Source organism: Elephas maximus, chromosome X (genome assembly GCF_024166365.1).
Source record: "Elephas maximus indicus isolate mEleMax1 chromosome X, mEleMax1 primary haplotype, whole genome shotgun sequence".
NCBI classification, from domain to species: Eukaryota; Metazoa; Chordata; class Mammalia; order Proboscidea; family Elephantidae; genus Elephas; species Elephas maximus.
In genome coordinates this window covers 52,306,113-52,322,525 of record NC_064846.1, presented here as the reverse complement: position 1 = coordinate 52,322,525, position 16,413 = coordinate 52,306,113, and the positions used below count along the sequence as shown (strand labels likewise).

General features: G+C 38.3%; 1 protein-coding gene across 1 annotated transcript in view; it reads left to right on the top strand.

Annotated features, from left to right (window-relative positions):
* IL1RAPL2 (interleukin 1 receptor accessory protein like 2) overlaps positions 1-15,937 on the top strand; it is a 617,966-nt gene extending 602,029 nt beyond the window's left edge. Inside the window, exons 10-11 of the mRNA XM_049871435.1 lie at positions 1,418-1,588; positions 15,240-15,937. Of these exons, the coding sequence (XP_049727392.1) occupies positions 1,418-1,588; positions 15,240-15,937 (869 nt within the window). The remainder of the gene's footprint in view (positions 1-1,417; positions 1,589-15,239) is intronic.
* The last annotated feature ends 476 nt before the right edge of the window (positions 15,938-16,413 follow it).

Here is a 16,413-nt window from a genome sequence, read left to right as displayed (position 1 = left end):
TCTATTGTACAAACTAGGGACACATGTCCTAGAATGTTCACCAAGGACATTGCTACACAGTCTTTTGTTAAAGAGATTAAGACTGTGACTGATAGATCTAACCAACTAACCACAGCAGAAAACCCATCAGCTTAAACTGAAGGAGGCAGAGAAAGAATGAAAGGAAAGGATGCTGTAGGGTGTATCTTGAGTCAATCTCTTTTGAGATATAAAAGAGATTAAACAAGCCAGCAGAGCAGAGATGGGGGAAGAGAGATGTCAAGCTACATGAAGATTGCCCGGGAGCAGAAACTAAGAAGAGACAAGGACCTTCCTCCAGAGCCGACAGAGAGAAAGCCAGCGCCCTGAATTCGGAACTCTAGCCTCCTAAACTATGAGGAGATAAATTTCTGTTTGTTAAAGCCACCCACTTGTGGTATTTCTGTTACAGCAGCAGTAGATGACTAAGAAATAAGGGAATTTTGAAAATACTGTTGCTTTTCCAATGTGGCCCTTCTAAAATTTATGGTAACTAATACTTTGAATAGCTGTGTTTAGTAACATTTTCAGAAAAAGAAATGCATGTGTGTATGTGTGCGTGCACGCACGCACATATTTTCTTTTTGGAGAGGCTGGCTGTGAGCCAATACAGCAAAGGAGAAAAAAATCCACTTGCAAAGCATAGTTATCTCCCTGACTAAATGTGTGAGGGGGGAAAACCTAATTTGGCAACACTGGAAGGATGTATATTTCGAAACAAAGGTTTCTTTTGGAAGCTTGTGTCAAATTAGTTGGCCATGGATTGAACAAGAATAATAGGGAGTGCATTTGTATAAAACCCAGCTGCTGTCTCTAATATTTGGTAATGAACTGCTTTTTGTATATGAAGATGACGACAGTAACCAACTGGACATGTGGTATGTGCTGTGAGTAGTGTCTCCAGGAGTAAGGCTGGATTATTTCCATCTTCCACACTCTAGAGCCCAGCCCCTCTTGGATCTTTTGCACATGTTTGTACAAACAAGGTATAGTCTGTGACCAACTAAAAGAGCCAAGCCAACTGGCATAGAAAGGGTTCAAATCCATGACTTGGGTCTATTTAGTCCTGCATACAAACGCACTGAGCTAATCACTCACACGTTACTGAAAATCACAGGTAGGTAGAGTCACTAAAGTCACAAATAATAATTCTGTCTCTTATTCTGTCTTGACTGCAGGTGGCCCATTGCATAGCAGTTTAATTCCGTATTATATGACTAGGTTATGTTGAAACGGACCACGTTTCCTGTAACAGCATGTGACTTATTGTTTTTTTCCAATTATTAAAGACAGTCACTAAGTATAGTGCTTATTCAAACCTGTTAGTGGTTATAGACTTTTAGTACTTAAAGAAAACCTGTAAATACTTAAAACCCTTTTATTGTTCTTTACATTTAAGACAACAAGGAATATGATGCCTATCTCTCTTACACAAAAGTGGACCAAGATACCTTAGATTGTGACAATCCTGAAGAAGAGCATTTCGCTCTTGAAATACTGCCAGATGTCCTGGAAAAACACTATGGATATAAACTCTTCATCCCAGAAAGGGACCTGATTCCAAGTGGAAGTAAGTACTTTCAAGTTTGTATTGAAAATGCTTGTTTTTTTTTTTCAGCAAGTTATATGGAGATTTCAAACATCAGAGTTAAGTATGTAGACATTTGCTTCTCACAGAAGATTTTATTAAATTCACACTTCTACCCAAAGTCTGTGTTCTGATATACTAGCATGTGAATGTTTTAAAAGGCACTCTCACTTGTATTTTAGGTTTTAAAATTGAAGCTGTGCCTTGATGGTCCTTTGTATTATTTTTCCTTAGTATTCTGAGAAAATGATGATCCTTTAAAAAAAAAAAAGTAACTGTACAACTCAGTTAAAGTCTTTCAAAGCATTTCAGTTCTATACCTATAATCACTGTCGCTAGTAACTCTGAATCTGTGCCTTTCAACCTTGTTATTCATTCTCAGATTTATGGGGAAAAATCCACTTAAAATGGTATATAAAGCCATTGGGGACAGCACTTTCACTGTGTATTCAAATTATTTTCAAGAAGTGATGGACACTATGGGATTGAATGACACCTTTAAGTTATACTATGTATTGGAATCTACATTCGAGCTTTCAGAATGAATTCAGTTTCTAGTCAAAGAGTGCTGTATAGCATAAGGCAAATACATACAAGCCAAGGATATGGTCCCTGCCCTCAAAGAGCTTTAAATGCCACTGAAGGGAAATAAAAGTGCTAGAATAAGTTTGCATGTACGTCTGTGTTAATTTCCTTGGGAGAGGGAGATTGAATTGGTGACCACAAATCAGAACATGGTAATTTAGACACATATGATAATAACAAAACAAAAAGACTTATATTTTCAGTAATTGGCAGTAGATAAAATGCTTTCACATACATTCTTCCATTTTTACAAAAACCGTATATTGAGAGAGGGCAAATATTGTAATCCTTATCTTACAGATGAGGAAACAAAGCCTCAAACAAGTCCACGAATAGACAGCTGGCAAACGATAGAGCTGAGATTAGAACCTAGATCTGCTTGACTCTGGTTCTCATTCAGCTAGACCATGCTGTCCCTCAGTAACATTCATTCAGGCTACCACCCATCCGCCATGGTCACTAAACTGACATGAGACAAAATGCCTGAATTTCGATTATTCATCTATTTTCTCAGGCTACGTGTGTGTTTCTGTGTGCATGTGAGTATGCACACTTACATGTGCCTGGAAAAGAACAAAAAAGACCATATTTACTGTCCATTACTTTTCTTCCCCACAAATGTAAAAATTCCCCAAGATTCGTCCCATTTCTTTCTGTAATTTTCTCCGTTTTCATGACTTGAAATACCACTTCTACTTTGATTCATCTCTGAGGAACATCGTAATATCTCAGAGTAAGTTTTGATTCTTCTGTACCTTTGTCCCAAATCCAATGTCCTTTACGTCTTTCCCATTCCCACTTGTACTATCCTAGTATGGGTCCTAATCACCCCACTTCTGCAATGTTGATTATCTCTCCATATGCCCTATCTTTCCTCCCATTCATCCTGCCCCCCTAATATCATGTACACCTCTGATCATGCCACTCCCCTGTTCAAAACCCTTTCATTGTTTACCATTTCTTATAGGATAAAATTCATAATCCTTAGCTAAACACTTCTATGGTCTGGTGTCACCCCAGAGTATCTCTCATCCTTGTCTCCCACTATTTCCCCTACTCATACCCTCCATTCTAGCCTAACTAGTTTGACTTACTTACTGTGCCTTTAGCATGTATTGTATGTCCCTACGACCCCACTGCAGTGCTTTTGTTCACATTAGTCTTCTTTGCCTTTACAAATTCTATTTATCCTTCTTGATATCACTACCTCTGTGAAAAGTCCATACAACTCTCTCCAGCCCTGGAGTTAATGGTGTATAACATCTCAATCACTTGTTTGACTATAAATCCTGTGCTCCTGTGATCTGTGATGTTTTTGTATTGTTTTATAATTTTATGTAGCTTTCCATCTATTTATATCTTGTCTGGTCAGCAAGACTATAAACTCCATGAAGGCAGGGACTATGTCTCATTTGTCTTCACACCGCTGTTATCACCTAGCAGAAGCCTTGACCTCATTGGGTGCTCCACAGATACTTGCTGATTTTATCTGAACAGTGTTAATTTGAGACAGGAGAAAAAAATAAGGATGAAATAAATAAGGGTTTATATTTTCGTGTGACAGTATCTGAATGGCATTTTCTTTTAAGAAGATGAATGTGAAAGCTAAGAAGGATCTGTCTACTGAAGGAAAAAAAATTGTGGGTAATTCATAGAAAAAAATCTAAGTTCTTAAAACAAGCTAGTAAGAATATTGCTTTTATTATTATTTTAGATATTAGAGAGATTACCTATAAGGGGTTGAAAAATCATTGATAAAAATTAAAAATACTTCTCTACCTAATTTTTGGCCTAATTCATTACATTGTGTATGCCTTCTATATTTTTGCCAAGAGTATATAGTGTCACTATGAGTCAGAATCGACTCGAAGGCCCTGGGTTTGGTTTTTTTTTTTTAATCTTGTTAAGTGTAAAAAGTCTTCAAAATCCATATTTAAAGTGAAAATATCCTAAACTGCATTAAAGTAAAATCATTGCCAAATTGGAATTTCAATCATATGTCAAGTCATCCTTAATAGGATTCAATATGGTGCTGCACTTTTCTACCTTCTTGCATTGCAAAAAAGTGAGCAGTACTATATGCAGTCTTTATCAGCTCCACCAAGCGAGTGGAAAATGTCAGTCTTCATGGCTTAACATTTCAACATTAATTATCTTTCTTCTGAATGTGAAAACATTGTTTCACCATCAGACACATTTGAAAGGGAAATTGGGACCATATGAAATAGAGGTGACCCACTATACCTGAGACTCAGTAGATGACAATGGCTTGTTGTGTCAAAGAAGCAGAGACTGTGCATGGCTTAGAGTGAGCGCAAGAGAGATTCATTCCAAAGTTGTGCCTTCTTAGAGCTCCGGGATTGTCTGCCAGATGGGTAATAGAATATTTTTCACTTCATTGAGTCAATTGGTTTTTTGGCTAAATTGTTTGAAACTGATTAGTTGTTTGGTATATCATAGATGATATGAAAGCCCTCCTTGACCATGGAGTATGAGGCTTACCCAAGCCTCATTTCCTAGCTCAAAATTACAAGATTTTAGTATTGAAGACTGTAACACACTGAGTAAAAAATGATAGGAGGTAGCCACCTAATTTACTCTGGCACTTAAAGGAACGCAAACGTAAAAACACCTAAGAAGATGTTGTCAGGATGGGCAGAGATTCTTTAGTCTGTAGAAGATCACTTTAATTTTTTTGAGATTGTATAACCATGGGACCGAGCAGGGACTTGAACCCTGAGTACTCAATGGTGCACAGGAAGACTCCTTTTACAAAATAAACCATTGGGACAACTATGCAGTTTTTAGATGCATCCACTGGAGGGTGTTTGATTTTAATCCTTCCTTCCTGAATGAGGAAATTCATGTTCTCTGAATTCCGATTTGCGAGTATTACCTGCAAAGGTTCTTATAAAGGCCCTTTGACAATTTTTTCTTTTCCATCAACATTTCAGAGCTAGCTGAGCAGTCACCATGTCACGATTAACGAGTTTTTCCTTGGCATTTTTAGCACACATTCAGGAAGCTGATGAAGTATATGAATAATATACTTGATTTACACATGAATGACAGAGTAGAACATTTTGGACTTGGAGTATGTATGTTATTAAAGAAGCTTCTGTGGTCTGTATTTGCAGCCATTGGTACAGATTTAACAGGTTATGCTATATAAATATAGACACATTCCTGAGGGGGAGGAACTAGTTACAATATTATAAGCTATGTTTGTCCCTCACATCTCATTTAAGACATGTTGACCCAAGACTACTCCTTCCTCTAAACAGTAGCAATGAAGCCTTGAGGACTGTAAAAGCGGACTTCATAAGATTATTCTTGATCTATAACAATAATTTTCTATGAATCAAGTTTGCAAAGTCTGTGACATAAACTCATTTATATTTAATGTCTTTTGATGTATCTTCAGTTTCCTTTGCACCACTCTCATGGTACCCCAACTCAACCTTATCAACCCATAAAAGTTTCCAACGTATACAGTTCTCTAAAGAACAGAAATAGGTCTCTCTCCTTCTCTTTCATATTACAAAAGTTTTTGTAAAGTTTAGATACAAAGATGTCACTTTGGAGCTGGAGATGTCTGTGCCCTTCTCACATGCCCTACCAGAGAAGCATTGTCCTTTGACCATCATGACCCAGCAGAGAAGGGGACATTGGATGCAAATATATTTTTTTTCTAAATGCTGAATCCGAGTCTTCAGATCATGACATTATTTTCCTGACAGTAACCTACCTTTCCATTCTTGAGCCTGTGGCTAGGATACACTCGTATTTTCTCAGTTTGGGTGCCTGAATGTGGCAAAAATTCTTACTTTCCAGTAAAAATGTGGTCTGTCTCTTCCCAGGCTAGAAACATCTGTCCCTGAGAATAGCAAAAGCAATTTTGTTGCCAAACAGGCGTCTGAATGTCAGAAGTGACAGGCAACCCAAAGAAAGCCAGATAGAAAACACCCTACTCAAACTGCCTAGAGACACAAACTTGAGAAGTAGAGATTTTCTCACTCCTGCAGCTGCTGGATTTTGTGGTATAAAGTACTCTACACAGAGCACATTGTGTTCATGGGGCCTCATGGATCCTTGAGGAATGAACAGATGTGCCCTGAAGCTGACATGTGACCAACAGAACCCAGCTGTGCAATTGAGATCCTGAGATTGGGGACATTTTTGGATGAGTACTAATTAGGCTCTTGGACCCATATATCTCCTTGTGTTTCTGCAGAGATTAAAAAAACTAGAAAACATAAAAATATAAAAGGTTATTAAATTGGGCTGAGGGCCACTGGTCAGATAGAGAAAATAGCATTCTAAGACTGAAAGTAGAAATAGGCCAATCCTGTAGCCTTTGTTTCCCTTTAAGAGAAAGCAACGCAGGTGCTTATAAGTGTATATGCAAATATATTAACAATTATAAATTAAGCCAGTTCTGACTGAAGTTTTTTAAAAAGCTATTGATGTCTAAATGGACTTTGAAGAGAAAAAACCCTTCAAAGTCTAATTTTTTCAAAGTTTACCTTTTTTAAAAAAAAAAACTCTATTGTGTTTTCAATGAAGGTTTATATAGCAGTTTAGGTTGCTATCCTACACAAATTGTTCAGTGACTGGTTATATTCTTCACAATGCGTGAACATTCTCTTGATTTTAGTTCTGGTTGTTCCACATTCAAAGGCTTTTACCTCAACTTTCCCTTCTACTCAGACACAGACTGTCTCTGTGCTAGTTACCCATGCATGGCTTCACCAGAGAAAGACAAGTTATCTTTCCATTTGTTTTCATGCCCAATTTTCCCTGGGTTTCTCTATCTCAAGAATCCTAAGACTCCTTCAGTAATTTAAGAGAAATACTATAATGTCTGATTACGTTCTTGCATTTGCAAGACTTTCTTCACCAGTCTAATCTTTAGTTCTTTAGCGCTTAGCACTAGCCATGTGATTGTGCTGACAATGAAATGACAAATGACTGGAGAATACATCTGGTATCAGATGATCCCTAGTCACTTCTAAAGTGAGGCATGCAAAAAACATTTTTGTACATGGATCTGCAAGTATTCGTTGCCAATAGCTCTTCTAATAGCCGGACAGATTGGATACCATTCAAATAAATTGTCCTTGGGGAGTAATAAAATCTTTTTCCAGGCAATCTAATGTCTGTGACCTAAAAAGTGTGAGGCAGGGGTGACATGAACGACCATGGAAATTTAACACATTGTGTGCAATTTGCTCCTTACACGGGGTAAAATTGGATATACCCACCATCCCCTTCATATTAGCGCCAAGAGAGAGAGAACTATAAGCCCAGAAACGGAGTGAGGTTATTGGACTGAAATTTCTCATGAGAATTTGAGGTAGAAGTAGAATACTTGGGTATAATTTCAATCAGGAGACATACTATTTGGGTGGCACAAAGAACAGGGAGGCTTAAAACAAACAAAAAAAAAAAAACAGAGCAAAAGGCCAAGATTAATTGTCTTAAGCACGGAAGGAACCACAGAAAAGACGGTATAAGTAGCAAGGAGCCTTGTCCCATATTCAGTAAGATTACACTGATTGGATTAGTTATATCTACAGGTTTCTAGGGCATGAGGTGAAAGAAAAAAAGAGAAGAGGAAGGATACTTTGCAAGCTCTCTTTCTTGGCTTTTGTCTACCCTCTCTTACTTTTATATTTCCCCAATTATCCACCTTTGCTCTCAGTGAGAAAGTGAGGAGAGAAGAAAGAGAAGATAGGAAAGAAAAAAATATGTGTACGGCACAGACAACTGGGGGACAATCTACAAGGCAAAATAGATGTGGACAATATTTCCGAGTGGACTTTGCCAACTCTCAGGCTCCCTTGCACCCCCACAGGTGTAATAGAATAGCAAGAGTAAAAGATTCATTACCAGAAATACAGCCTCCAAAGTCAGAACTATAAATAAATGTAGTTCCCTGCATCCATGAGGTCTCAGAAAATCCATCTTGACTATCGGTCTACCTATTAATCAGAATTAATTAGGACCCTCACATCAGTAGAGAACTAAACTTCTGCTGAAGAAATTTAGCTTAGCTAATTATTTGTGAATTATCAAGCCAAGGACTTGGAGGAGGAGGGGAGTAGGGAATGTTTTGGTAGGGCAAGCAATGTCACACACAATTTAGAACGTTTGTCCCTTCTCCATCCCCCAACTTGGCTGAATAAAAATCATGCGGCCTCCATCTATATGGCAGACAACACAGAATCAAGACCCAAAAGCCTTAGCAACGTATGCCAAGGTAAAGTGTCAGATCGTCAACCCGTGTAGCTCTTTCAGTAGGTTAGTATTTAATATCATTATTTCAAAAACAGTATTTTTAATAAGACTACATTATAAAGTGCCTCACTGTAAACCTCTAATTATACCAAAGGTCTGATTATTTCCCTATGTGTAGTGATGGCAAAATGTTATATATATACATACGTGAAACTTACAGTATTTTTCCTGTTTTCCCAATACCAGGCATAGGAAGGATCCATCTTAATCACTGTCAAAAATGTAAAGCTTGATTTTAAGTCTTAAAATATTAACCTATAGGCTTTATAGATATCATTGCTGATAGTTATTAAGTAGCTAATGTTCACCAAAAATTAGTGGAATATTATCTGTTTTGATGCATCCTGTCTCATTCTAACATGTCTATTTAACTAATGACTGCTGTGCATAACTGTGGATATAAGCATATCAAATTAATATTATTTGAGCCTGAAAAGTAATAAATTATGCTTTTGTCTATAGGCTAAGTATTTGGTTTTTAACTTTCATTTTTTTTAACTATGCTCGCCGCCCCTAATAATGACCTTGACATGAGTATAAGCGCCAACACAAAGATAATTTACAAGTAGGAATTTATTAGTTTGAGAAATCAGATAGTTAGTAGGCAGTAGCAAGGCCACAAGGAAATTCATGAATATAGAGCTTTTTCTCCCTTGTCCTTCTGCCTACAGCTGCAGCTGACTCAGCATGATCTAGAAAAAAATTAGGAGAGTTCTGAGTCCTTACGGAAAAGTATATGCATCCCATTAAGACCATTTTCTTGGGGCTGCCGTTCCTCCTGCTATTTTGCCTTTGTGTTTCCTCCTTCAGTTTGCTTTTTTGCTTCGTTAATAAATGTTAGGGGCCTCCTAATTTGTTTTCAAGTCACATTTCTATATCGAATTCAGATTCTCCTGTAAATGCACTGGAATTTTGGTTTCTAAAACTGCCCCTTGGAAGAGATTTTAAAATTAAGTTAGCTTTGCTTTTAATAAGGTTTTAGGTAGTCACTTTCCTTACTTCCTGCTCTTCCTAATATTGATGCTACTGGCATGTCATTTCTGCCTTTCATAAGTAAGTACATAAGTAAGTACATTTCATAAGTAAGTACATATCCCAAGAAGAGCCTAATGACAATATATTTTCTTCTAGAATATTTTCTCCTCTATCAGCTCCCATCATAAATAAATGCAAAAGTTTCTTTGCAGTTGCACTTTTAATGTGAAAAATAAATTTATACCAAATTAAGCACCCCTATCAAAACTACAAGGAGCCCTGGTTGCACAGTGGTTAAGCTCTTGGCTGCTCACCAAAAGAATGGCTGTTTCAACCCTCTAGGCGCTTCACGGGAGAAAGATGTGGCAGTCTGCTTGCCTAAAGACTACAGCCTGGGAAACCCTATGGGGCAGTTCTACTCTGTCCTAGAGGGTCACTATGAGTCGGAATTCAACTTGACAGCAATGGGTTTGTTTTGTTTTTTGTAAAAACTATGTTTATGGGGTTTTTTCTTGATACCTAATTGTGAAAATCACAGTGGATAGGTTAATTGGCTTTGTTTCATACGTGATAATCTGGTGTGGTTTCACAGCCTGGTCTAGAGAAACAGAAGACTATCAGACACAGACCCCTTTGGTCTTTTTTTGTCATCATAATGGACTGACTTTAACCCAAATTTCGCAAAGAACTGACTTAATGACCTTTTATTTAAGAAATATTCTACATTTTTGCTTGGAAAGTCTTCAAAGGGATTCCTGCTACTCAGTTGCTAAATTTGCCTGAACAAGTCAGGGCAACATTTAATGCGTATTCATATGTGTTGTAGATTTAGGGATTTTTTTTAAGTTTTCATATTATCTTTTCGTGGTAACAAGTTTTTTTTTTTTAATAGTTTCTAAAGGTTTCTAAAATCTCCCACAAAACCACAACCCTACCATGGCAAACCCCACTGCCCGTCATGGATTACACCACGGACTACACTATGCTATGGACTAGCGATGTCTTAACTTGATACCTTTTTTCTGCTTAGTTTATTTGGAACTTTTCCAAACCCAAACAGCCTGATTGCTCTCTAATTTAGGGGCCATCAAAACTTCTCTGTAAAGGTCCATACTAAAATCAAACCAAACCCACTGCCATCGAGTCTATGCTGACTCATAGCAACCCTTAGGACAGAGTAGAACTGACCCATAGGACTTGGCTGCAACAATGAGCTCAAACATGCCAACAATTTAAGGATGACCCAGGACCTGAGCAGTGTTCCATGTTTTGTTCTATTGTACATAGGGTCGCTATGAGTTGGAACCGACTCAAAGGCACCTAACAAACAACAACAACAATCTTTAAGAAAGAGACCGCCACATCTTTCTCCCTTAGAGCGGCTGGTAGGTTTGAACCGCTGACCTTTCAGTTAGCAGCCAAGTGCTTTAACCACTGCACCACCAGGACTTCTCTGTAAAGGACCAGACAGTAAATATTTTAGGCTTCGTGGGTCACATATGGTCTCTTGCATCATCTTTTTCTTTTATTTCTTTTTTAATAGCTCTTTAAAAATGTAAAAAAAAATTCTGAGTTCATGGGCCATACAAAAATATGACATGGGCCTTATGGCTCAGGCTCCAATTCTCAGTCGTTAAATGCAGACATGCAACCCCCGAGGATGAAGTCAAAATTGTTTTGGGCACTTGCTGCATAGAAGCCAGCAACAACTCCCTGGCTAAAGACTAAAAAAAAAAAAAAAGACTAGCAAGTAAAAAATATTAACACTACCTTGTCTCTTCCTAATTATATCTTCCATGACGGCTAGGTTACTATTTGTTTTCCCAAAGAAAAACAGAAAGAGAGAAAGAACATAAGAAGGGACGGAGCAATGTGGCAGAGGGAGATAGGAGAGAGAGGAAGGGACAGGAGGAGAGGAAAGGTAAAAAGAATGAGTATGAAAGAAAGCAAAGAAGGAGGTAAAAGGAAAAGAGGGAGAAAAGATAAAGTAAAAAGAAAGGGAAAAAGAGAGAGGTAGACATGCGAAAAGGGGGGAGAAAAAGGGAAAAACAGAGAGAGAGCCAGAGTATGGAAGCTACGGCACAGTCTCTCCTTCTTTTCCTTAGAGCCAGGCAGCACTTAGAGGCACCTTCCCAGCTGCTTTCAAACACTGAGGTTGCTGCCCAGCCACTGATCACCATCCCAAGAAGTGAAATGTGGGCTTCACATCTGAAAACTTCCACTTGGTTTTTCACCAAGTGAAATGGAACATAAGAGTCGGGGCCCAAGCAAATGGTTCATGTTTTCTTTGGGACACTTGGGCTGTATCTACCCAGGGAAAATTTTGATGTACTGACTGACTGACTCCAATGCATATGATTAATGTATATATAGGGCAAACCAGGATAATTCAGACCTTTTTCTTCCACAGCAGGTTTTCAGCCGGAATTATCTGGATGGTTGCCTCAACTCTCCATTCGACTTTGCCAGGATAAACACAGCCAGTGTAGTATGCAGGAGACAGGGACCACTCCCTCTCTCCAAGGTTCCCTTCAACACCCACACCCTGTGCAGCTGAGCTGAGTGGGATCTGTCCTGACAGGCATTCCTTCTGGGGGCAAATGTAAATTCTGTCTAATGAGTCCCTAAGAAGCCCCAAGAACCCTAAATGTTGCCTTTTACTTAGCTGTCAAATGGCAAAATACAGTAGAAGGGTGAAGGGGGGAGGACTCTACTAATGGGAAAAAATGTTACCCTGTTTCCATTCTCACTTCAGAAAGAGAATAGCAAAGTCAAAATTGATGAGATCCCAATCAAAGTAATTAGTGTGTATCTGTACATTTTCTTTTAAGACTATGGACAGCTGGGATGTCTTTTTTTTTTTTAATTTTTTAAGTAGATATTGTTGTTGTTAGGTGCCTTCATGTCAGTTCCAACTCATAGCGACCCTGTGTACAACAGAGTGGAACACTGCCTGGTCCTGTGTCATCCTCACAATTGTTACTATGTTTGAGACCATTGCTGTACCCAGTGTGTCAGTCCATCTCCTTGAGGGTTTTCCTCTTTTTTGCTGACCTTCTGTATTACCAAGCAGGATGTCCTTCTCCAGGGACTGGTCCCTACTGATCACAAGTCCAAAGGAAGTGAGATGAAGTCTCGCCATCCTTGCTTCTAAGGAGCATTCTGGCTGTACTTCTTCCAAGACAGATTTGTTCGTTCTTCTGGCAGTCCGGGTTATAGCCAAGATTCTTCACCAGCACCATAATTCAAATGTGTTGATTCTTCTTCAGTTTTCCTTATTCATTGTCCAACTTTGGCGTGCATATGCCCAAAACCAAACCTGCTGCTGTTGAGTCGATTCTGACTCATAGCGACCCTATAAGGTGATTGAAAATACCACGCCTTAGTTTAGACACATCTCAGTCCTCAAAGTGACGTCTTTGCTTTTTAACACTTTAAAGAGGTCTTTTGCAGCAGATTTGCCCAATGTAAAACACCGTTTGATTTCTTGACTGCTGCTTGCATAGGCATTAACTGTGAATCCAAGTCAAGCGAAATCCTTGACAACTTCAATATTTTCTCCATTCATTATGATGTTGCTTATTGCTTATTTAAATTAATGGAGATAGATATACAGATACAATTTTTGTTTTTAAAAGTATAATTAAAAAAAATAAATTTAGACTATATCCTCACACATACGGATGGTGTTATGCGTAGGGGTATAATTTATGTGACAGAAGTGCCCCTGACAAGCTTTGTACAAATCAATTTTGAAAATTTAAATTAATAAATGAAATTAATGAGGGATGAATAATACTCAGGATAACCCTTCAATAAATTATTTTGTAAAGAAACCTTCTATAAAATTAATAAGTGACCCATAATTTATCTGGTAAAACTGTACTTTCATGGATTCCTGCACGAATACCATGATTCTGGGTTTGTTTTGTTTTGGGTTTTTTTTGTTTGTTTTTTGAGAAAAGGTGAAAAGAATAATGGGAAAGATGCATGATAGTTTATTTTACTCTATCTTACAGATCCAACTCCTAATGATGAAGCTTTCCACATAACTTCTTTGTTTTTAGGAGCAGAAAGAAAGGAAGAAAATGAAGAGTCAGAGCTGTTGATACACTGGGATATTTTTCCACTCTATTGAAACTTTCTACCTTTCCTTCCATTCTGTTTCACCACTTCTCTGAGTGATAACTTCCCCATTACTACCGGTGTGGTGTTTTTTGTTTGTTTGTTTTTGGTTTGGGGTTTTTCGTTTGTTTGTTGTTTTCAGATTTCATTGCTGATTTTCCCCCCGTGAGTCCGTACTCTCTAAAATAAAACATTTAAAATTCTTTAGAGGTTCCCTCCCCAATTAGAATTTCACTTCTCCCCTCAGATAAAATTCCTTGTACCTACTGCATAAGAAAATCCTGAAATGTGTTAAGTAAAAATGAAAACAACAGTAAGAGCAACTTGTTAAATAGGCATGTCTATCTGTATCTCTTCAAAAGTTTTTTTGTTTATCTATAGGGTATGTAGAAAGTTTGCTCATTTTCACTTGTGAAAGTTTTCTGGCTGCCAAATGGTGGAAATATAACCCTGGAAAGGAGAGATCATCTGTAAAATATGCGTCTGTAAAATAAGTTTAAGCTCTTTTCAGATGGCTTGTACTGGGCTGTTTGGTGGCCCCCACACTATGTACCGGACGTGACTCCTTGAAAGTAGTCTGTAACCTTGGGCAGATTTGCAGTGACAAATGCTTGCTTCTGTGATCACTGCTTCTGCTAGAGGGCACTGTATATTAGACAAGGCCTGTGCTTTGCTTAGTAAAGACAGCTTTCTGTTGCAGCACCTGTGTCCAAGTCTCCATTTGTTAACACATGCATGTGTTCCCCTTTTTGGTGGATCAGACTTTGGGAAGCATGGTTACAAAGGGATTATTCCACGTAATAAATAAATCTAGACTTAGTTTGAGTGTTTTTTCTACCCTGAAAAGGCCATAATGTATTCATCTCACTTTCAGAAGGGCTCCACTGAGTAGGGCAAAGACTTCTCAGTTGGTAGACTCCTCCCCTCCTCCTTCACTGCTCATTCCACACCATCCCCCAGCTCCAGCACCCCCTCCACTCTCCCTCTGAAGAAAAAGCAGCTGGTTCAAATTAAACTCATGGGCACACACACCACTTCCCTATCTCTGGCTTTGAAAGGCAAAATGGAGGACCTAGGTTGCAAATGCCAGAAGGTACTCTGGGAAACAAGCTGACTATGATTCTAGAAGAGATTTTCCAGCATCTCTATATCACAACTATCTTCTATGTAGTTGGCATATGTAGATCCTGTACTTGTTTAGTCATTGAAAACTGGGGTGGACGGGAAGCAAACCTGCCCATAAATACTGTAACCCCACATTTACTAAAACGGTCTGTTTCTCTTTTCATCAACCTGTTGATTGCTTGTTCACTTAGAGTACTAGCCTGGAAGCCTGCCTGGAATTAAATGATTAAATAAATAGAAATCACTGAAATACACCTAAGCTTTGAAGAAGTCAGAGCTTATGTTAGCCAATAAGAACACTGTAAGTAATGCTGAGGGGAAAGAAAATAAGGATTATAAGCCATTAGTTTTCAAAAAAAAATAATTTTAAGGAAATGGGCTTTTTGAATGTGCAGTACAAGAAAAGAAAATGTCTTGTACCTTAGAGAAAGACTGGATCTTTGCTATATTAGAGTACAAACCTAATGCTTTAAAGACTGGAAATGTCTTTGTTTTACTCTTTCTCTCTTTCTGTGATTTGTAGCATACGTTGAAGATCTCACAAGATGTGTTGAGCAAAGCAGAAGACTTATTATCGTGCTAACTCCAGACTATATTCTCAGACGAGGATGGAGTATTTTCGAATTGGAAAGCAGACTCCATAATATGCTAGTCAGTGGAGAAATCAAAGTGATTTTGATTGAGTGTACAGAATTAAAAGGGAAGGTGAATTACCAGGAACTGGAATCACTAAAGCGCAGCATCAAACTTCTGTCCCTGATCAAGTGGAAGGGACCCGAAAGCAGCAAAATAAATTCTAAATTTTGGAAGCATTTAGTGTATGAAATGCCCATCAAGAAAAAGGAAATGCTATCTCGGTGCCATGTTCTGGACTCTGCAGAACAAGGACTCTTTGGAGAACTGCAGCCTATACCCTCTATTGCCATGACCAGCACCTCGGCCACTCTGGTGTCCTCTCAAGCTGATCTCCCTGATTTCCAACATTCGGATTCCATGCCAATGAGGCACTGTTGCAGAGGCTATAAACATGAGATGCCAGCATCTACCTTGCCGCTACCTTCCTTAGGCAACCACCACACTTATTGTAACCTGCCTCTCACACTACTCAATGGACAGCTACCCGTTAATAACAGCCTGAAAGATGCCCAGGAATTTCATAAGAACAGTTCTCTGCTACCTTTATCATCCAAAGAGCTTAGCTTCACCAGTGATATTTGGTAGTGAGAAATCCGAATTCCTCTGAACAGCTACGTGAGCATACATAGCTTCTGCCAACCCAAGCAGAAAGTTCACCTAATATCACTGAGGTGCTGCAAAAGTGTTTAAAGGAAAAGGCACAGAAATTGTTTTGTACTTAAATATTTTTGTTTACATTTCCAGAATAGTGGGGGTAAAGAAGGACCCGCTTTTGTAGTATGGTACCTTGTTCCAATGTACAGTTTTGGTTTCTTCTTGAAAAGAAAAAAAATGCACACCCTGTGGTTTTAGAGGACATTTTATGATACATGAACTGGAAGCTTAGTAGGTGAGCTATCTTCACTGCGTTTATGAACATGTTAGTATTTACAGGGTATTTAAAATAAGGAAAACTTAAAGACTTCCATTGAATTAAAAAATTCTCAACTAAGTTTAATGGGGAAAGAATACTTTTAGAGAGTAACTGAAAGGCCAGGAATTCTCAGGAAAGAAATATTGAG